The following is a 23,551-nucleotide window of genomic DNA, read 5'->3' as shown; positions in this document are numbered from 1 at the left end:
AAGATTTACAATAAATGTATATATGGTATATATTTATACATCTGTATCTCCATGTGCATATTATATATATGTATATATACATGTATGTAAGTATATACACACATACACATATTTCAATTCACTGTGAACTGACCTATGCCACCTTGAGCCTAGCTTCTCTAAACTCTAGTTTAGAGTTTTTGGAAAACTCTAGTTTTCCCAATCTGAAAAAGAAACAAAAAAAAAAAACTCTTTCCACCTACCTTCAAGGGTCAAAAAAGAAACTCTAAGTTATAAAGTTGAACCCTAATTGTTTCCAACATCCCAATTTTTCCCATATCACTGTGGCTGATTTTTAAATATATACTCCCCACAACTGTCCCCTTGTCTTTGGCTTTTGAGCAGCTGTCTTCTTGCCTGTAACCTCTTTTTTATCACAGGAAGAAATGCTACCTGAGAAACAAAAGCTTCTCTGCCCTGGAAACTGCTCTGGTTCCAGGTATCCCTGTCCTCCAGAGCAGGGGCCCCCCATGCTGGCAGTCCCCTCTCTTGCTCCCTGAGTGAGGAGGCGAATTGACACCTTGTCGTAACGCTGGCAACGTGCCCAAATCCTCCGCAGCAGAAACCCATTTTCTCATCAATCCATTTACACGATTCCACCGGAGCCCTCCATTTCTTCTCTCTGGGTGCAACTCCAAGCGCTTCCTGGAGAACTAATTATAAACCATAATTAAATACTATCTTTTCAGAACACATGATACACCTTTCTACTTGCACTAGAATCAATTAAAATTTGGTGGGGAAGAAGTCAATTCTATATTCAGACCTCCTTTTTCCTTTTTGAAGTCCCAGTTTTCCAGCATCTTAAAAAAAACAGAGCAAACTTGACGGGACTGACAGCAGGGAGACTGCCAATTGCAGAGAGGTTTAACATCAAGTCCCATGGGTTTTCACTTTTAAATTACAAATATTCTAGGGCAAACAGCTCCGCTGTAGAGGCTCCATTCAGAGACTCAGCGCACACGTGGGCTGCTTTCTCTAAGGGCCACACAAGCTGTGACGTGGGCACATCAGTATCTGGTGCCTATCACCTCTGATACCTACTTTCCCTTCGGTAGCTGATATGGGTCAACCACAGCTTACTCCCACTAGGCTCCACCATGCTTTAAAATTAAAAAAAAAAAAAATGACAATGAGAATAGGTAACATGGTAAAGAAAAAAAAACCACCACCAGATTTGGAGGAAATTATCAGGATGCCATGATGGAAAGGACATAGCCATTTTGTCCATACCCTACTCTCCAGCGAGCTACTGACACTGGGACCCACTCTGTACCTTTAAGGGGCTGATGTTACCCAGGGCTATTTCAAGGATGAAAACATACTATATGCTTCTTAAGGAAGTTTTTAGTGATGACTTCAGTTCAGTTCAGTTCAGTCGCTCAGTCATGTCCGACTCTTTGCGACCCCGTGAATCGCAGCACGCCAGGCCTCCCTGACTTAGCCACCTTTAAAATTCATAGGAGCTACAGTACAGTCCTGCATTTCAGAATTCTGTTGATTATGGCCAATGAAGGGAACTGATCACCAAACAACAGGTACTTCTGGAATACTTTCTCCGCACAAGATGCTGAGAACAAAAGAACTATGACAACTTAAGTAGCTTATAATACAGGGAAGATACACACACTGAAGAGAGCCTCTTGATGAAAGTGAAAGAGAAGAGTGAAAAAGTTGGCTTAAAACTCAACATCCAGAAAACTAAGATCATGGCATCTGGTCCCATAACTTCATGGCAAATAGATGGGGAAACAGTGGAAACAGTGACAGAACTTATTTTTTGGGGGCTCCAAAATCACTGCGGATGGTAACTGCAGGCATGAAATTAAAAGACGCTTGCTCCTTGGAAGAAATGTTATGACCAACCTAGACAGCATATTAAAAAAGCAGAGACATTACTTTGCCAAAATTCTGCCTGGTCAAAGCTATGGTTTTTCTAGTGGTCGTGTATGGACATGAGAGTTGGACTATAAAGAAAGCTGATCACCGAAAAATTGATTCTTTTGAACTGTGGTGTTGGAAAAGACTCTTGAGAGTCCCTTAAACAGCAAGGAGATCCAACCAGTCCATCCTAAAGGAGATCAGTCCTGGGTGTTCACTGGAAGGACTGATGCTGAAGCTGAAACTCCAATACCTTGGCCACTTGATGGGAAGAACTGACTCATTTGAAAAGACCCTGATGCTGGGAAAGATTGAGGACAGGAGGAGAAGGGGACAACGGAGGATGAGATGGTTGGATGACATCCCTGACTCAATGGACATAAGTCTGAGTAAACTCCGGGAGTTGGTGATGGACATGGAGGCCTGGCGTGCTGCAGTCTACGGGGTTGCAAAGAGTTGGATACGACTGAGTGATTGAACTGTACGGAACTGAACACACACAGAGGAAGAGCCAGCAATGCAACATGGAGGGTCCAAATGCTGGATGACTGTGCCAAAGAGGCAATATACAAGTGTTTGCAAGAGGAAGGAACACTTTGCAAGGGCATGGTCAAGAGTGACTTTCTGGGACAAATGGAATGGAGACCCAGTATTCAGAGTAGAGAGGCGGGTCCTGCATGCTGACAGTACAGATTCTGAGCACCTGCACCAACAGACGGGAACAGTTTCCATGACAAACCCACTGCTATTTCACAGCTGTCATTAGTGGACGTCCCTCTCCTCCATCCGTCCATACAGCTAGCTGCACCCAAATCTGTTCTTCATTCTTCTCTGCCCAGTCAGAGGCTGCCCCACATCCTGGTCCACCCTGACTCCCTGCAGGAGGCTAACAGGAAGAACAGGTATTCTTCCCCGGCGTGGCATGTGCTAATGGCCCTCCTCTGTGGCTCCAGCTCAGCCCTAGGTGAAGTATCATCTTCCCAGACAGTGAGTACTTGGCCATTCTTCACTGTGACCATCAGTTGTGGGCTCACTTCCCACCAGCCCCTGACTGACCCATTTCCCTTCCCCACCATGCCCTTCCAATCAGCCTGGGTCCTTTCACAACCTCCACTACTGACAAGCTTCCTCGGGTAAACTCTGCACAAGTGCCCCTTCCCCCAGGGAGCTGGGAGAGGGCAGAAAGCATTCTACACACCTCCTGCCACATCCTAAGACCCAACCTTTCATCTTCAAAAGCCCTCTGCCAGAAGGAGAGGATATGGGAGGCAATAACTAACCTCTGTGGGTTTCCCACAGTCTCACAGCATGCTATGCTATCCAGCCTGTTGCAGAGGCTGGAACCACACTGCAGGCTTAAGAGAATGTAAAGTGATTAAAAAGCAAGAAGTTAAAAAAAATAAAAAATAAAAAGCAAGGAGTTGGGAAGATCCCCTGGAGAAGAATACCCAATCCATATCTTTGGCTGGAGAATTCCACGGACAGAGGAGCATGGAGGGCTATAGCCCATGAGTCACAAGGAGTCGGACACGACTGAGCAACTAACACACTTTTCTCTAGCTCTAACTAAGAATCAGAGATCAGTATTAAAAAGAAAACCACATAGCTATTCAGGTTAAAAACAGGGTCAGGGAGACAGTAGCAGAAGGCCACCCTTGGGAGAGAGTAGAGTGGACCAAGAAAGAGCAGGCCATGATGGGGACCCGGCTGAGCCATGACTCAGAGCAGCCTGCTCAGCAGGAAGGGGCAAGGCAGAAACTTCCATGTGGGCCATGGGTGGCTGTCACACTGGGTGAGCAAGACCATGGAGTCTCTCCAGGTCTTCCTCACTGTCTGTGTGCCACCCTGTAATACTGGGACACAACAGATCTGCCCACCGCAGGGACAACATAAAGACCAGACCACAGCAACACCTGCCCCAGAATTCTGCCTCACACCATCAGTAGCCTGCCCCCTTCCTTCCCCAGCTCTGGACACCCAAGGCCAATACCTTCTTTCAGAGGCAGTTTCTTGGCTCACTGGGTGCAGGATCCTCCTTGCCTACCACCTGTTCCAACCCCTAGGTCCATTTGTTAACACTTCCCTGTCTTGATCTTGTAGCGCAGTGATTCTCAGTGGGCTGGGGTGGGGGTTAGGGTGAAAGGTTACTAGTATCCAGAGGGCAGAAGCCAGGGATGCTGGCTTCCCACAACCACAAAGAATCATCTCGACCAAAATGTCACTAGTACTGAGGGTGAAAACTTCTAGTTTAAAGGAAGGAAACATGTATTGAACCTGTCATACGCTAGGCATTGCTCTGAATGTTTTAAAGTTCTTTGAACTTCCCCCTTCCATGACAGTGGCAGAGGAAGAGGCCACAAAGTAAGCCCATCACCCAATTTCCAGTCATCACTTAGCAATCTGGGGTGTCCAAAAGTTGCCTCCACTATTTTAAACACATTATCCGAAGCCAATGTCTTTCTGTACCTCAGTTTTCTCATCTGTAAAATGTGGGCTACAAAACTTACCTCTAGTCACTGGTTTAGAATGGGTTCCCAGTAAATCTCAGTCTCCTAGTCTCTTCCTTCATGTCTGAGTTCCAATTTTTTTCAGGGAATAAACAAGTAGACACACACACACACATATCCACCTGGGCACCTACCTGCTTATGTTTTTAGTCCCCACAAAATCTGAATGAATGAGTGAATAAACAAATGAACCCTCAAAGTCAGAATGGCATCTCTTTGCTGGAACTCCAGAAACAGTTTTTCATATTTGGTTTCTCTCACTTCTTATTTAGGTTTTCTATAATCATTGATTATATGTAAAGTCTGTCTGCCCCACTTGGAACTCACTGAGATAAAAAAGGTTCTGCCCACTACCCCAGTGCCCTACCATTGAGACATCACTCAACCCTGGATGAATGAATACATGATGGGCGGATATCACAGCTCATGCGACAAGTTTTGTTTAACAAGCCATTTTATGTTGCCTGTTTATAGTTAACATTGTCACTCCCTGATATTTCACTTGAACTCACCTGATAAGCCCAATTTCCAGGCATTCTTCTTTAGAAATTTGTGAGCAACTAATGTTACTGTTACAAACTACAGATATCTCTACACAAGGGGCCGTAAGAATAAGGAAGCATCCTTTTAGAGTGGCCTCTTGTGAGGCCGCCATGTTCCTTGAACAAATGGGCCCCGAGTCCAGTGAACAAGGATGCACTCAAACGCGTAAGTGGGCATTCACTCCCAGCAGCTGGCAGAGCCTCACCATTAAGTAAATCCTAACAATTCAGCCTTTCAGCCACCAACCTAATAGGGTTTTCTTGGCACAGGAAACTCTGGCTTGGCCAAACACTCATTTTCACATCTTAAATCAGTACGTGTCAGGACTGAGCGGAGGCTCAGACCTGCCGTACGTCTTGCCTTCTGCAGCAAGTTCATCGTGGAATGGAACTCACACACTCATTCAGACTCCTTCCCCCATAAAGATCTGTAATAAAAATCAATGATTTGTTCGTCGGATCAAATTCCTAGTCTCTTATTCAGCTGCTTAAGACAGTTTTTTTCATTTAAAAAGCAGCTAGAAAAATGAAATTGACTTTTCAGGAAGCTACAGTACACCCCATTAAAACATGAATTTGTGTGCTGGCATACCTCAGGTTCTTCATAATGCCAGGATGACCCGGCCCCTGAGCACTTCTGAGCAGCCCTCCCTCAGCTGTGCGGCTTTTAGCCGTTCTGGCTTCCCCGAAAGCATGTTTTCCCATCTAGAGATGAGCTCCTCCCTCCCTCTTCCCAGAGACTCTGGGTGCCCTTTGGCAACGGCATCCCATAAGCCCCGTCTCCAGCAGCCCACTCTCAAATGCATGGCTAAATTCCTGGATAACTCGTTTCTCAGGAGTTCTGAGAATCACTGGCCACACCAGCGAGGGAGCCCGGCACATAAACTGAGTCCTGGGTCTGAGCCAGCTGAAACAGACAGCCAAGACGGGGCTCACAAACGACATCAAACCTGGTAGAATGAGCCCACCCTGTGGGCTGAGCCAAAGACAGCGCAGACAGAGGAGAAGAGAAGGCGGGAGGATGGAATTGAGGAGAGGTGGGAAGTGACCCCCACCCTGCCCCGAGGCGGCCAGGCCAGAACCTGGGTGAGGAGCTGAGGAACTAACAGAAAAAGGCAGGCCCCTGAGACCCAGAAGCACGTTCAGTCTCTCCTACCCTGTCTCAGTAAACAGCCACCCCGTCCTCAGTGCTTCCTATGTTCCTGCTACTGGGTCAAGCACCTCACACATCACATATATCCTCACAACTACCTTCTGAGGCAGGTATGATTATTATTATTTTTTTTTAAGGTCATGACGTTTTATTTATTTATTTATTTTTTTAGCCATAGAGTTACACGTATTCCCCATCCCGATCCCCCCTCCCACCTCCCTCTCCACCGATCCCTCTGGGTCTTCCCAGCCCACCAGGCCCGAGCACTTGACTCATGCATCCCACCTGGGCTGGTGATCTGTTTCACCCTAGATAATATACATGCTGTTCTTTCGAAACATCCCACCCTCACCTTCTCCCACAGAGTTCAAAAGTCTGTTCTGTACATCTGTGTCTCTTTTTCTGTTTTGCATATAGGGTTATCGTTACCATCTTTCTAAATTCCATATATATGTGTTAGTATGCTGTAATGTTCTTTATCTTTCTGGCTTACTTTACTCTGTATAATGGGCTCCAGTTTCATCCACCTCATTAGAACTGGTTCAAATGAATTCTTTTTAATGGCTGAGTAATATTCCATGGTGTATATGTACCACAGCTTCCTTATCCATTCATCTGCTGATGGGCATCTAGGTTGCTTCCATGTCCTGGCTATTATAAACAGTGCTGCGATGAACATTGGGGTGCACATGTCTCTTTCAGATCTGGTTTCCTCGGTGTGTATGCCCAGAAGTGGTATTGCTGGGTCATATGGCAGTTCTATTTCCAGTTTTTTAAGAAATCTCCACACTGTTCTTCATAGTGGCTGTACTAGTTTGCATTCCCACCAACGGTGTAAGAGGGTTCCCTTTTCTCCACACCCTCTCCAGGTATGATTATTATACCAGTTTCACAGATGAGAAAACTGAGTCTCACAGAAGTCAATTGCCTTCCCCAAGGTAACAGCTAGTGCTTTGTTGAGTCAGGGATGTGGGTCAAAAGCTCTGATCTATATGATCATTTCTGGATATGTACCTTCATAGTTTCCCTGGTGGCTCAGACAGTAAAGAATCTACTGCAATGCGGGAGACCCAGGTTCAATCCCTGGGTTGGAAAGATCCCAACTGCAGTATTCTTGCCTGGAGAATTCCATAGACAGAGGAACCTGGCGGGCTACAGTCCATGGGATCACAAAGGGTTGGACACGGCTGACAGACTAACACTTTCGAGACAGATAAACACTTTCGAGGCCTCCTATGCAGATAGCTGAATCCCACCCAATGTAAGACACACAAAAAGTCAATTTGTGAAACGCACCATTCATAGGGAGAGCCAAGAATCACAGGGACAAGCCAAGTGTAAAAAAATACCAGCTGCCCAGTTATTTCAGAGAAGGCAATGGCACCTCACTCCAGTACTCTTGCCTGGAAAATCCCATGGATGGAGGAGCCTGGTGGGCTGCGGTCCATGGGGTCGCTAAGAGTCGTACACAACTGAGAGACTTCACTTTCACTTTTCACTTTCATGCACTGGAGAAGGAAACTGCAACCCACTCCAATGTTCTTGCCTGGAGAATGCCAGGGACGGGGGGAAGCCTGGTGGGCTGCCGTCTATGGGGTCGCACAGAGTCAGACACAACTGAAGTGACTTAGCAGCAGCAGCAGCCCAGTTATTTACCACCAATTAAGGATACAGAAGATAAGAAAGAGAACCTGCAGGACAAGCCTGGACAGGCTCCACAGAAGACTGGAGCCTGCTCACTCTGCATTTGCTTTTTAGTTCTCCAGGTTAAACCTTCTCTCTAAAGCAGATAATTTTTTTTTTTAAATTAAGAAAAAATATGTTTTCATTGCCTGCCCAGCTTGGGCCAGAGTGGAGGTGGCCAGAAGACTGGCCAGCTCACTCTGCATTTGCTTTTTAGTTCTCCAGGTTAAAACTTCTCTCTAAAGCAGATAATTTTTTTTTTTTTTAATTAAGAAAAAATATGTTTTCATTGCCTGCCCAGCTTGGGCCAGAGTGGAGGTGGCTCAGGGTTGGTGGGCAAGGGCACTGGCCTTCACGGGCCTGCATCCTCCACCGGGCAGGCTGGGTGCACGCTCTGGTCAGTCAGGACCCAGCCTGCCGCAGGGCTGCGGGCAGAAGGCAGGCTGTGCAATGACCATGAACCCCTCCCCATGGGCGCCTGGGTTCTAGATGAAATTAAAGGGGACACTGGGCCTTTTGGAAGGAGCTCTGGAGACTCAAGAATGTTGGGAGTGTGGACCCAGCAGGACTCTGGATCCTACTCCACTGTTTCAAAGTCTGACTTTGTCCAGTGGGTGCTAAATTAAAAAAAAAACAAAAAACACTTTTTTTGTTTTAATTATATGCCTCAAAGAATGTTGCTTCTGAAGATAAGGCCTACAAAGGATGGTCCACCTTAACTGGTACCATTCATAAAACTGGATGTACTCATTCAGTGCCCCAAGCATGTTTAGCAAAACCAAGGGACCTGATGCTTCTATACCATAGCCAGGCTTCCCTTGCCTGTCCCCGACTGCATTTGCCAAGCTCGTCTATCTCTCTGTGTCAGGGGAGGGGTGGGGAGGAGAGCAAGATGATAAAGCTTCATCCTGGAAAATATTCCACTTGTTCAAATTCACTTTCTCTGCCAAACAATTGAATCAGCTGCCTGAAACTGGTGAGGAGGCACATCTGACAGGTGTCCAAACTCTGCAGGTCGAAAAGGGCCATTGTAACTATCTTCCCTCTATTCCAAAGGCAGTGTGAATTACATGGCAAAGAAGTGCCTAGAGCAGGGTCTCAAGCACTCTTTTTATAGATTTTTCACCAAATGGGATGACATGTGAGGACTCCACTCTGATTGTACAAAGTGGAAAAAGAGACATTAAGAGGAAAACAAGAGCAGAGTTGCCTTAGGTCAGGCAGGCCTTGTCCTGAGCACATGATGCCACCACAATTATGGTCTGAAAAGAGGTGTGAGGGGGCCAGGGAAGGGGAAGGAGATAGACCTATTGTTATCCAAAGAAAGGGGAGCTCCTGAGGACACTTTGGTGGAAATTTCTGGCACTACAAACAGCAGTTTACATGCTGATTCTCAACATCGAGTGGCAAAAACAACGTTTAGAAAGACAACTTTCTATATCTATATCTAAGGTGTATAGCAGAAACCCTGGCAGGCCCTGGTTTCAGATAACTGATTTAGGTAGCAGTAAAATAGTATTTTTAAGATAACAAATAACTTATTAATGTTTTTTTGACTTACCAAATATCTAAGGACAATTTCTCTGGGTATCAGGTGCAATTCAGCGTTTGCAGCTTCAGCAGTTAGCTGTGAAAAGTGTATTCTCTACTATCCACATTCCTACAGGGCCAATTGCTTTGTTTTTTTCAAGGGAAGCAATCTATTATATATTAGATTCAAAAGGTTGCAGCTTTTCAACACTCTTTCAGAGACACATATTTCTGCTGCTTACCCATAAACCACAGATGGCAAAAAAAAAAAAAAAAAAAAAATTAGCTTTAGAGGAGGCAAAACAATTTAGAAAAACTTCTCAAAGTAGGGTGGAAACATCAGAGCAGAATCAGCACTAACTACTGATCTCTTCTCCCCCAAGCCACTCCTTCCACGTGCCAATGTATCCCAGTCACAATTCTGTCCCATCACCTGAGCTGAGTCTTATCTACCCTCCCACATACATAGCCTAGTCTAAGACAGCAGTATGAGTTGCTAGGCAGACACCCAGACAGGCAGTTCAGAGGGAAATCTGACCCTCTTCAGGATAAGACCAAAAAAGGTGCTTATTACCTCACCTATGGAAAATTCTCCACTGGGAGGTGGACAAGAACATGTGGACTGAAGTAAGGTCTCAAAAATCCTGACAATTTTTACAAGTTAAAAAGGGAAGGGGTGCATGGTTCTGAAGGAAGAAAACAATGAGCGATGGAAAAATGGAAATTAGCTCATTACTTATAAGTGAAAATTCACTATATCACCTGTCCTGAGATATTTAAAAACCAGTCCCACTCATCACATGATATCTGAGTAGGAACCATCAAAACAGTTTTGACTGAAAATGTGTCCTGCAAGAGTCCACACGCAGAGCCAAATTTTCCAGCTGAAAACCATCAGGCTTGTGAATATCAGCACCATCAATACAAACTTTTCAAACACCAGAGATCAGCAGTTCACAGCATTCATTTGTTCAAACATTATGTTCTTCCTCCAAAGTTGAAGGTGTTTTTAAAGGGGAAAAAAAAACAACTTTCTCTCCACCCCCTGTCTCTGAACCTAACATTGTATTACTGAATAAAATTTCTCAAGCTCACAATTGAAATGTCGACAGGTAGGACACAAGGGAAAGACTCAGGGTCATTTCTCAGAGGTGAGCAACATTATACTTAAATGGTCACACTGTGGTCTGTAAGCCACACGAGCTCTTAACGTCACCTCCAAAAGACAGGAGTGATAAACAAGAGTCACTAAGGATCACACCTGTCAGCTATCACAAGAGATTAGTTACCAGCACATGACTGGTTTTGTTTTGTTTTGTTTTGAACTAGGATTGAAAATGAGACCAATGATTTTAGGTTATGGGTTTGGGCAAGCTCCGGGAGTTGGTGATGGACAGGGAAGCCTGGCGTGCTGCAGTCCATGGGGTTGCAAAGAGTCAGACACGAAGAGCAAGTGAACTGAACTGAACATCAAACCTAGAACGGGGATATGGCACTTTCTGTTTTACTTAAGAAATATGTACTAGCTAGTCAGTTATTTTTAAACTTATTTTTGTTAGACAATGTAGAAAAACCAAAGATCAATCACTTTTTCCTCTACTCTCTCCTAACTGTATATTTAAAAGAATTCATTAAAAATATTAACAAAGTAATAATTGTATTTATTATAAAAAATTATACTACCACATAATCTCCTTCAAGGCTGAGGGATGATGCATTCTGTTGTGATAACTTACAACAAACCAAAGCAAAACAATTAGGTGTCACTTTCCACATAAAGATTTAAACTATCATACCCCAGCCTTAAACCAGACAGACTAGTGATGCTTAATGAAATGAGAAGCTGTCACTTATAGGGTGGCTTGTTAGGTAGAGCCACAACTCTCACATATTCCAAGACTCAAAGGTTAAATAATAATGAAAGTGTTCTGTGAACTTTCTAAAAAGCTAAATCATTAACTTTGAGACTTGGGTAAAACTACAGCAGGTTCTAGCGCCATTCATAACTATGGGGCACAAGCCATTTGGAAAAGGCAAGAATGTCGCGTGTGCTGTCAAGCGCCCATGAGTGTTCTGAATGCCAAGGGTCAACCTCTGCATGGGGTAAAAATGAAAACCCACCATGAAATGGTTACTGGTTACTCCTGACCATCCTGTCCAAGCAGGTATGAAGATAGATGGGCATTAGATGGCTACCTAAACCACTTCTCTTAAATATCAACATTTCCTGGCTTCCAAAAAAAAAGATAATCGCTAAATCCTAAGTAGTGTGAAGAATATAATGAAAACAGTCCTGTTCAGGAGTCTAGGTCCATCTCTTGCTACCTACCAACCAGCTACCTCAAGAAAGCTACTGGACCTAATGTCTGATGGGATGAAACAAGAAGGGAGGATTCACTGACTGCTCAGCTTCTTCAAAGGTCTAAGTGTCCAAGGGTCTTGGGCTGCCCTTCACCAACAAAAGCTCCTCCCCTCCCCTCTACCGGTAGGAAGCTTTCTTTGTCTCCTGATCAGAAATAAGTTTTTACACTAAAATCATGCTTTATTTCATGCATATGAAATGCAAGATTAGGTTAGGTTAGGTACACAAAGCAACTGGCTAGAATTAAAGGTGAAAGTTCATAACACATCCCCTGGCAGGGTGTCCCAGAGGTCAGACAACACAATCTTGACCTTGAGGTTCACCTCTCATCCCCTACCACAGCATCTCTGAAGCCGCTCCCCTCCACCCCTCTCCTCAATAGACACACACACACACACACACTCACACAACAATGCCTCACATACACACACACACACACACACACACTCACACAACAATGCCTCAAGGAAATGCACTCTGCACTTCAGAGGTTACAAATTTGCTGGGAGACCAGAGGATATATCTGACAATGGCACCTCTTCTGACATAACACCGTATTTGCAATTACTGCAATTAATCTGAGCTTCCATCTCTGTAAGCTTATTGTGTTTTTCACGGCTTTACAGGGGTGAGCCAACGCTATGGAGCTTTTAGGTTCCTAAGCAGTTGGGTGAGACACAAGCCTAGAGTAAAGAGCACAGAGGGGCCAAGAAAGCTGCCTCAGTGTTCCCTGGCTTCTCATCAATAAGCACCTCCATACCCTACATTCCTGGGGTATGCCCCACTAGGTTCCAGTGAGCTGAATTTCTGGGTCCCCCGGAGGTCCAGAGGCACATTCCGCATTCCCAGAGCTGGCAAGCAAGCATTCAGCCCAAATGTCACTCAGCACTGTCACCACGCCCTCCCTTCACATTCTAGAAGACTATTATTAGATCTCCCTGAAATGCACAGAATTTTTAAATCCCTGTTATCTCTAATAGGTATATTCAAACTTTATCTCTCTTAAAGCTTGGCTGCCTTTCCCATCAGAGCAAACATCTGAGAGGACAAGAAAGCAGAAAGGAAAAGAGAAAACTCACCATCAGCGAGGTCCTACGGGATGATCTCACTAGTCAACCCCATGAGCCTCTGAGCCCCACTTCCAAGAAGAAAACATGCTCGGAGGTCTCTCCTTCTTCCACCCTCACCCCCATCCCCATGAGATTGCCAGTATTCTTAAGACTGATTTCTGCAGTTCACAGTAAATCAACTGAAAGATGTACTCAGACTGTCAGGGTTTATTATCAATACAGCTCCTTATGTTGATTAAAATGACCATGGATTTTATGCCAAAATGAGAATGTTTCAACTTTGAATTATTATCTTCCAGTGATCATCCAAACAAATGTAGAATATGTAAGGCTCCATTGTGTTTTGTTTAAAACACATCTTGTGCTTAGAAATTTTGGCTGCTGTTGCACATTACTGTTCAGCCAGAGAATGCAAAGGCAAAAGAAAGCTCTTATTTTGATGAGCTGCAGTCTTTAATATCCTAAGTTCATCCCCACCAGTCATCACTTATTGAGGGTCATATACATGTAAATATATATGGGTGTGTCCATGGTGCTTTAAGAATATTAATCCATTCATTTATTCAATCAGCAAGCATTTATTAAGCACCTAGTATCACACATCTAATTAGGCATAAGAGATGAAAAGTGATGAGAAAGTCCAAGGTCACAACCTTCTGACAAGTTGTGGGGAAAGCAGACAATCAAACCAGTAATGAGTATGCACTGTGGTAAATGCTATAATGAGGAAAAGAGGTTATTAAAAATAATATCTGGGGCAGTGACTATGTGCCTGAATGTTTACAGCCACTGCCTCCAATTCTCACAACATCCTGCAAAGGTAGGTATCTTCCCACTTTCCAGTGTACCAGACTGTCCCATGCTAAACACTGCCTCTCCATCTGTGTCGGTATCGTTTGCATCTCAAATCCCCATTCTGGTCTCAATATTGTACCTGCAGGCTTGCATTAACTTATTCAGGCATCGATCAAATTTTTGCCTGGAATTATAAAGCACACTGTACAGCTTGGGGAGAAAAGAGACCAGAGCACACTCTAAAGGAACTTTCAAGTCGGCTACATGGAGTAATACAAGAACATTAATAACACAAAGCAAAGATGGAGCATGCACCAGGCGGTCTGTGGTCACGATCAATGGAGTGCTTCAGACAAGCCATTTGGCTTCTGAAAGGGAGAAATCATTGTGGAGAGATTTATTTAGGAGGTAGGACCAAGGTCTTAAGATCACATTAAGGTCAGAGAGTGGAAGAGAAACAAGGCCAGTCCTTAGCAAGGCAGTGTTCAGAGAGGTGCCCAGAAGGCTCACAGATTAGGCTGAACCAAAGCCAGGAGTGAAACTGGAGCCCGATGGTGGGACAAGCCAGACTTCAGCTGCCCTAAGCACCAGCTGATAAGAGATGCTAAGGTACCTGGGCTTTAAAATGACCCAGTGTAACAGCACATGCAGAAATCCACATTTGTAAGAACTCCTTCCAGAAACCACTACACATGATGGAAGCAGTTCTTCATTCCATCTCCTGGGATAGAGGCTGAGACCCAAAGGACCTCCTGGAGTCAACAGAGGTCACTGAACAATACTCTAATGATGAAGTCCCTTTCACTGCAAGCACTTGTCTCCACTTGACTTCAAGGCCAGAGCTTCATTATTCAGAATCAGAGTGGAGAGGCTGAGGGCCATCAGCAATGGGTCTTCCCCATGGCCCTTTTCCCACAGGCCCTTCCCCAAATTGGTAAACAGACACTTAAAAGAATATCGGGTTGCAAACCAAGTTATTAGCGTGCCTGGAATACTCACGTCTCAACCAAGTTCTGCCGATGATATCTTTGTTTGTTTAACTCCTGACTGCTGATAAAATACCTTGACATGTCTTAGATTACTTGATACTCACAACAGTCATGAAATAAGCACTAGGCCTCTAATTTTACAGATGAAGATCCTGAGGGTCAGGGAGGATAAGTGATCTATTCAAAGTTATAAAGCTACTGAGCTGTATAGCCAATTTTGGATCAGACTATCTGTCCAGTGGTCTGTCTGCTCTGTCACTACTGCAAATGATCATAATACTTCATAAAGTTTTTTAGATCTAACAAAGAGTTTTTATGGTAGTCCTGGCAGTACATACACTAATATACACAGACAGAGACACATGCACTCTCACCCTCGTAAATACAAACTCTGCTTTCATAAAAGTAAAGTGACAATAGTAATAATCATAATACTATATTCTACTTGTTAAAAAACCCACCTTTCCTCCTCTAGCTATGGAGTTTTCTCAGCTCACTTATAAGTTGAGTAGCTATTATTTAGATTACTGCTAACGATACATGGATGAAGTCTTAAATCCTAGATGTTGGCCTATTTGTAACTCACTCTTAGAACAACCTTGCTTTTGTGTTAAATATCTGCCCATTTCCATTTTCCACCACTAAGCTCTTGCCTCTACTCCCAATCTCCTCGCAGTGACACACGAAGCCTCATCTTTCCCAAATGTCCATCTTATGCCTGCATTTGTTTTCAGGAAGTGGCAATTTCCCAGCAGACATAAAATTCACAGGATTTGAAAAAAACTTCAAAAAAAAAAAAAAAAAAAAACTACTTAGCACATTTTTAGACAAAAACAAAATACCTATTAGATAGATGGGCACGTATCCTTTTTTTTTCAAAATCCCCAACCCCCAGTTTTTCAGAGCACTTCTTTGAAATTCACAGGTCACACAAATTAAAATTTTCAATAAACAATTTGTCAGTTAGTCTTGCACAGTGGGAAGAAAATTATACACAGAAATGTAGAATGAGCCAGAATCAAAGCCAACTGCTAGTGACAAACGAGCAAACCGCTTCCTATAGCAGAGGCAGAGGGCCTGTCATCACACCCACGAAATAAAGGATCACAAACTCCCCCACCAGCCACAGGGAGTCCTCATTTTTTTGTTTTTCCTTCTCATCACACATAATTCTATCAAAAGATCTTAATGAAAATAAGGTCAACATATTTAATCTATAAAGCAGTCAACTCACCTACTTTTAACCATCTCTCTTTATGAGAGAATTTATATAATCAGGCCACACCACACAAACAGAATTTAAATATAGTTTTTCACCTTTCTCCCCTGCTCCCAAAGGAAAACTCCATGTACCACTCATCTTGCTAAAAGCCACAGGAATAAAGTGACTTAATTCTAGTTAAACCAAGTATTTCAACCACATACTCTTAAACCTTAACCTTAAACATATCCACAAAATGTGATTTTTGAGAGCTTTCCATCTTATTCATTCAGTAAATCTCCAGTATACAATAAAATTCCCCTAAGCACAAGCTCCCAGTGATGTTCTTAGTTCATACTAAAGGTATACAGAAATATTTTATACAATAAACTTTAAAAACATTGCTTTTAGTCTGAACTATTACTTGAACTTGAAAAATATTTTAAACTCAACTTCAGTTCTCATAAAGTAATCTAGGGTGTGGGTGTTTTTGAATTTCCTTTTCATGGGGAAAAAGGAAGCACTGAATCAGACAACAGATGTATATGGAAAAACACATATTTTTATACACATATTAAATAAAGACGTACTTTTCTGTTTGTTTAAAGATTCTTCTGTCTACTTGACTCACAATACAAATAAACCACAGTCAAATTCCTTAGGTAGAATTTAAATTAAGATGTGTAACCTGGGTTTTCTGCTGAAGTCAGACCAGAGCACAACCCACCTTGTCAAATCCCCAGTCAAGAGGAGACCCATCCAGCCCCTCCATGTCCCCAAAGAAACCGTTCTTTGTTCACCTGGAACTGAAAGGCTCCACTTTCAGAATCACAGCTCCTGCAGCAATGGAAGTATGCTCTGAATCCAGATAGCCATATTAGACTCGCCATCAGGGATTTGTTAAAAAATTTAACATTGTGAATGAAAGCAAAGCAAAGCAACCACTGACACCAACTGGGTAATTAAACTGCTGGTTCAAGGAAGTTTCCAAATCTAAACCCAACATCAACATCTGGCAAGTCTTCATGTGTGACCTACCAATACTTGTGCATGCATGTTACTCCGAAAATTCATAAAGAGGGACAATATTAAGCTTTTAAAAGCCTATTAATTGGTTTGTTCTCTCTATCTGAATCACATAAGCAGCTAACTCCAGTTCCAACTACATATCAGCGTTTGCCTCATTGTCTCAGAAGGGCAAAAGCTGACAAGAGTTACTGAAGACAATTAAATCTGTTCTTGTCCAGGGGTCTCAATCAATACACTGCATCATAATCTAACGCTGAAATTGCCTGTCCACCCCCCAACCCCTTGGATGAGGTAGTTTATTTCTGGTCCCTAGTCCTTGCTGGGTTAGTAACTCTTTTCTCTATAATTTGCACATCTCCTGGAAAGAAGAGGGAGACATCTGAATTCAAACTGCATTTGTTTACCGCCCACTACCCGCAATATTATGCATTCCCACCACCCAGAAGTTTGAGCTTTCAGCACCCCACCCCACCTGCCCCGTACCTGCCAAGTTCCTCGCCGGTGTCGTAGTAATCATCCACGTTTTCCTGCCTGAACACGGTCATGATAAACTGTCACGCGTCACCAAAGCCCAGCGCACTTCAGCTCCGCTTCCCAAACCATCACCACCACTCCTGCGCCTCCGTGGGCCCCTCATGCATCAGTCAGCAGTCCTTTAAAAAAAAAAAAAAAAAAGGCAATATAATAATAAAATGACAACCCCAAATGGAAGTACCCTTCCCCTGGGCTAAGTCTAGCTCGCTGAAGACCACCTCTCCGGAGCTGCCCCACCCCGCCGGGTGGAGAGGAGCACTCTTTGTTAAACCCCAGCATCGGGATGCCCCCAGCCCAGCGTCGCTGGCGCACTCGTGTGGCCGGGCACCGCCGCACCCCAAGCTCTGGGTCTCCGAAAGCAAGGCGCGGAGCACCGATCGGAACCCGCTCCGGAAGTCGCTGGCCTCCCCGCCTCCTCTTTCTATGCACACACGCCCACCCAGCTCCCCACCTCCAGGGGCGCCGCGGAAGAATGAAGCCCTCGCCCGGGCGGAAAGCGCCTGGCTGGAAGCATCCCTCTCCTGCCAGCAGCAGCCGCGCAGCCCCCGCGCCACCCCTCGGCGCCCGCAGCTCCCCGGCCGCCGCGGCCACCTTCTCTCCTCCCTCGAGCCAAGCTGTCCCCAGAGGCACATTCCTGGCGACTCCCGCTCCGTTACCCAGCCGACCCGGCGTGCGGCCGCCCGGGGGAGCAAGGGAGGGAAGGGAGCGGCCGAGGGAGGCGCGGCCGCCGGCTCCCAGTCTCCGCGCCCCGAACACAAAGCGCCCGGCCCGCGCCACCTGTTCCCATCCGGCCCGCGGGGCTGGGGGCACCTCCCGGTGGCGATCCCACTTCTCCCCTCAGTCAAGTTTACCCTGCCTCGGCCTTCCCTGTTGTCTTGGGCGCTGCCTGGGCAAAGCTCGTCGTGCCGCGGCCGCGAAAGCCAAAGCAGGCGGCGGGGCTCGGGAGGAGCAGAGAGTCGCGCGCGGCCACTCACCCGGGCGCCCGGGAGCTGCCCGGGTCCTTCCCGGGCGCTGTCGGAGGCCGACGGTAGGCGCCAGCGCCCGAGACGAGCTGGGCGGCGGCGGGAGTGCAAGGAGGCTGAGAGTGGGGGCGCGGATCCCGCGCGTCCTCCCGGCGTCGGCTCGGCCTGGCTCTCCCGCTCCGGCTCCGGAGCAGCCCCGCGGCTCCTCGCCGCCTTCCGGGCGGAGGGCGGCCGACAGGCGGCCAATAGGGACCCCGCGGGCGGGCTGGCGACACGGCCCACCCACCTCCGAGCTGCCCGGTCGGGCCGGCGCTGCAGCTGCTGCGCTGCGCTGGCTGCTCCTCCCCACTCGGCTCTTGGGGCTCGCTGGCGCGCTCTACCGCGCACACCCCCACACCCACCCACTCACCCTACACCCGCGCAGAGAGCGGTCGCGCGCAACGTGGGTGCCCCACCTGTGACACGCGGCTACGCTGCCCTCTTCCGCTAGGATCCAGAGGAATGCGATTCCTTCCTCCCGTAAAGGTGTTTTGAGCCCTCGGCGTGGGCCAGGCACGGTGCTTGGCACCGGAAAATCACAACAGACCATAATAAGTTTTAAAAGATCTCTGCCCTTCTGAAACTTAGATTTTGGCAGAGAAACTAGGCAATAAGTGTGTAAACAAATCAACGAGATCATTTTAGAAGGGGTGGGTTCTGTGGAGACAATACTGCAGGATAAGACAATAAAGAATGACAGGACAGGAATAGACCTCATTAGGAGTTTCTCTACGGGACAGGTGTTTCGAGCTAAGATCTGGACGGTGAAAAGATACGAAACCAAAGAATAAAGGTTTGGAGTATCAGAGGCCCAATGTAACAACAGCAACGAAGGGCTTAAGTGTGCAGTTCAATACGAATTGGTTGTTGATAAGTTGAAATGTGGTTAGCCCAGAATTAGGTGTGGAAGAAGTGTGAAATATACATGGGTCTTCAAGACTTGGTATAGAAATAAGGATGAAAAACATCTCTTGAATATTTTTTATGTTAAATGCATGTTCAAATAATAGTATTTTGTACATATCGGGTTAAATAAAATATATTATGAAAATTAATGTCACTTTTTACTTTTCAAAATGCAGATATTATAAAATATGAGTACCTATGTGGCTTGCAGTTATATTTCTATGGACTGTGCTGGTCTTCTTAGAGATCCCATACCTACTGGAGATCCTTATCCATTCTCTCTGCTTCTTACCCCAGGCCCCCACCAAGCCCTGAGGTGTGAGAAACAGAGAGGATGTTTCCCTATAAGGACTGCTGTACCTGCAAGCTCAGTCATGTCTGACTCCGTGTGACTCCATGGACTGTAGCCCAACAGGCTCCTCTGTCCATGGGATTTCCCAGGCAAGAATACTGGAGTGGGTTGCAATTTCCTTCTCCAGGGGATCTTCCAGATGCAGGGATCGAGTCTTCTGAGTCTCCTGCATTGGCAGGCGGATTACTTTACCATTGAGCCACCTGGGAAGTCTATAGAGACTGCTGGGAATCCTTAAACAGAGAAAAGCTCCTGTTGGAAAAATCTACCTTACTGCTGAGAGTTACTAAAACTGGTATGTGAATACACTGAGAATTCAGTTCCATGTCATTGTTCAAATTTCCAGATTTTCCAAAATGAGATGGTTTAAACTCTCTTTGTGCTGTCTCTTCAGTCGGGTCCGACTTTGTGTGACCCTATGGACTGTAGCCCGCCAGCTGTCCATGGGATTCTCCAGGCACAAAAACTAGAGTGGGTTGCCATTTCCTTCTCCAAAACTCTCTTTAGTTCAACAGAAATTGAAAAAGAATTAAAAAAGAATAAGTAAAAAAGAATACTCCTCAGATCTTATGTGAGACCCTCCTCTTAAAGAACGTTTCATACAGTGACCCACAGAAAGGGCACACGTTCATTATGATGGAATCAAGGGAAGGTTCTAAATTGGGAGGCGTTATCAACCTAAGTGATGGGTTTCAAAATTAACACAAAAGGATCTTGAGAGGTGAGAAATAGAGGCAAAAATAACAACAACAACAAAAAGTGATTCATTTTGGGAAAATTCAATTGAATACATCTGTTGGAGGGAGGGATTAAAAACACAGACCTGAGTGCTTGTGGATGACTGCTTTCGGGGTAATATTTTCCTACAAAATAAATAAGTGTGTTTTCCCAGGCAGTGAGGAGTACTGGCTCTGTTTGGTGACCAGCGTGTCTTCCCTACCTTATTGGACATGCTGATCACAGTGGATTTTCTAGAGCATTAAAAAAAAAAGCACAGGCTTGGGAGTCACACAGTTGGATCTAATATTAGTGGAAACATTTAACCATAGCTGTGAATGACCCTTATGTGAATGACCTTAGCTGTGTCCCTTACCTCTTAGTTTCATGTCTGCACTAATTTAGGCAAACGTTTTAGACAGGGAAATGTGCCCAAAATTTAATGAAGAAGCTGAGTCTAATTCTCCTCCAAGAATATGTGTTAGCTGTGGTGGCTTGAGTCTAAGAAAATGTAGTAGAATTTGACACCGTGTAACATCCTTCTCAGAGAGGGCAATGGCAACCCAGTCCAGTACTCTTGCCTGGAAAATCCCATGGACAGAGGAGCCTGGTGGGCTGCCGTCCATGGGGTCGCACAGGGTCGGACACAACTGAGTGACTTCACTTTCACTTTTCACCTTCATGCATTGGAGAAAGAAATGACCACCCACTCCAGTGTTCTTGCCTGGAGAATCTCAGGGTTGGCAGAACCTGCCATCTACGGGGTCGCACAGAGTCAGACACGACTGAAGCGACTTAGCAGCAGCAGCAGCAACATCCTTCTAAGGCTGGGTCATACGGTTTTAGAGTTTCTGCCTAATACCCTCTTATTCTCTTTCTCTCTTTCTCTGTCTTACTCTTGTTCTTGCCACACACTCCGGAAGCCTTCAGCTGCCATGGTTACACTGGGGCTGCCATGTGGAGGGACCATGTGGAGAGACCACAGAAAGAGAGAAACCCAAAGAAGCCAGCTGTTCCGGCCCCACCCCCACTCTCGGCTATTTGTGCCTTCACAGCCCCAATTTTGGGAGCAGAATAAAGGACTGTTACCATTCTAAGTCATTATTTTGGGGTGGTTTATTATAAGGCAATAGATAATTGATATAAGAAAACTTAGCTCTTAACTTGTGCCAAATGATAATCAGACTAAATTATTCTCTTGCTTAATCTACAAACAACTCTAAATTAATTGTTTTTTCCACTTTATGTTTAACCTTCTTAGTCTCAGTTTCATCACCTGCAAAATGGGAACAATAAATAGACCCTTATGTTTCCCTCAGAGTTGCTGGAAGATTCTAAAGAGATGATGCATGAAACAAGGCTTTGTACATTATAAAATACATCAGAATGTTGTTATTATATTTTCTATTATATTCCAAGCAAGAAGAGCTCTTAGGGACATCTCTTTCATGGAAGATGACAATACTACAATCCTGAAATTATGAGATTCAATCTGGAAAGGACTCCCATGAAGAGGACTTGATTATGATATGGACTGTGACTTATGATAATCATGGTGATAATATTTAAAACAGACTCAAATATAGAATTTAGGACATTATTTTACATCTGCATTAGTCAGGGTAAAATAAGTGGTGCTAAAAACTCCACAGATCTTAGAGGTTTGATGCATTTAAAGGTTTCTTTCTTGCACTCAGAACAGATACTTGCAGGAATTAGAGAAAGCGTTCCCCTCCACATAGTCATTAGAGGATCCAGGCTCCTGTCCTCTAAGAGATCCATGGTTCCTTGGTACACTGAGTTTCTCAGTTGATGCTTTTCATCTATTGGCTGATGAGAGAAGAGAGAAATCAGAAAGGACTGACTGAAGTTTTTTTAGGGGGTCAGTTTTGAAGTCTGAGGTTTAACCGTTTCTTGGAAAAGATATTCTAATAGCAAAGAGAGTGGAATACACTGGTTCAGTTCAACTTTGGGTTACTTTTTGTGACATGCCTTTGGCTTCTATCAAGGGCTAATATTTTTAAATGGCTGCAGGAAGAATGTTTCTGCACCTGTGGTTTCCCTGTTGAAGATATTGCCCATTATGTAGTTGAGTGCCTCTTATGTAGACAGTCACATGACTGACTCCAATTCTTCTCAGCATTGAGCACTAAGAGAACTCATCACTTCTGACCAAATGATGCTTCTATTTTGTGACAATGAAAATTCCAGAGCTCACTTTTCCATTTTCCCCTGTCTTCCAGAAAGCACATAGCAGGATCAGAAAATATAATCCTCCAAGTAATGTCCAATTTGCTATATTCTCTGAATCAATCGATAAGCATTTATTGTCCCATACATATTAAATATAAATATGCAAAGATAAATAAATAAAACATTCTCTGTCCTCAAGTAACTCAATCCAGTGAGGGAGACTAAAGAACAAAGGGACAATTCTATTAAAGTGTGGTTGTGTTAGATATAATCCATTTATTTCTCTAGATGTACTTTCTACTCTTCTCCACCTTTACAGATCACCAGGCTGGTGGTAAGATTGTTTTAATTCATTGCTTTGTCAACTGGTGGTTTTGGCCAATGAGGTACCAGGCATTGGGTCAAGGAAAAGGGAGGTGAAGGAGGCCAGGGTTATTATTGTCCTGCTTTTCTCACTACAAGTTTGCCTTGGTCACTATCAAACAAAAGTCACTGCTCCTCACCAGGTAAATTTTCTTTGTGATTGTCTCTGTGCATGTGTGATTGGTGACCACTCTCTCCCCTAGTTTCTTCAGACCTAGAACTGAGGGCAGCTCCACATTACAGACCTGGAGCTCCTGCCTCGTCCTTCATGGCTCCTCTGCACCTCTTGCACTAGGTTGAATCATCCTAATTTGAATATGCCATCTTTTTCCTCTGCAACCCCCACAGACTGTGTGGAAACACACAGGGAAGACACTTAATTCAGATAAAAAATGGGGATGGAGGTGACAATGGGTGAACCTGAGGTTTCAGGGACGTTTCCTGGAGGAGTTGATGATCCTCCTAAAAACCTGTGAAAGCAGATTAAGAGCTAGCAGACTAAAGTGGTGGGTGATGGGGTGATGGGTTGTGGGGTGGGGTGGCTGGGAGAGAAGGACATCTAGGGAGAGGAGAACAGTGAGGGTGAAATCACAGATGTAAGGAAGATAATGGTTTGTTCAGGAATCTGTAAGTAACCAGAGTTTGGGCAGTGAAATATTCCAGTGTAAGAGTAGCACAGGGAGGGGTCTTTTGCACTGTGTCCA

The 23,551-nt window shown here is 44.8% G+C and overlaps 1 protein-coding gene across 3 annotated transcripts in view; it reads right to left on the bottom strand.

Annotated features, from left to right (window-relative positions):
* Window positions 1-18,562, bottom strand: part of DAPK1 (death associated protein kinase 1) — a 207,751-nt gene extending 189,189 nt beyond the window's left edge. Inside the window, exons 1-2 of one of the 3 annotated variants that reach the window (XM_065946929.1) lie at window positions 18,290-18,562; window positions 17,265-17,434 (exon numbers count right to left, since the gene is read on the bottom strand). In XM_065946929.1, the coding sequence (XP_065803001.1) occupies window positions 17,265-17,326 (62 nt within the window). In that variant the 5' untranslated portion in view covers window positions 17,327-17,434; window positions 18,290-18,562. Of the gene's footprint in view, window positions 1-17,264; window positions 17,435-17,533; window positions 17,704-18,166 lie in introns of those variants that run through there. The other 2 variants (XM_065946930.1, XM_065946932.1) reach the window with 2 other exon arrangements.
* Window positions 18,563-23,551: the final 4,989 nt, after the last annotated feature.

This window comes from Muntiacus reevesi, chromosome 10 (assembly GCF_963930625.1).
Source record: "Muntiacus reevesi chromosome 10, mMunRee1.1, whole genome shotgun sequence".
In the NCBI taxonomy this organism is placed as follows: Eukaryota; Metazoa; Chordata; class Mammalia; order Artiodactyla; family Cervidae; genus Muntiacus; species Muntiacus reevesi.
This window is presented reverse-complemented; position numbering and strand designations above follow the sequence as displayed.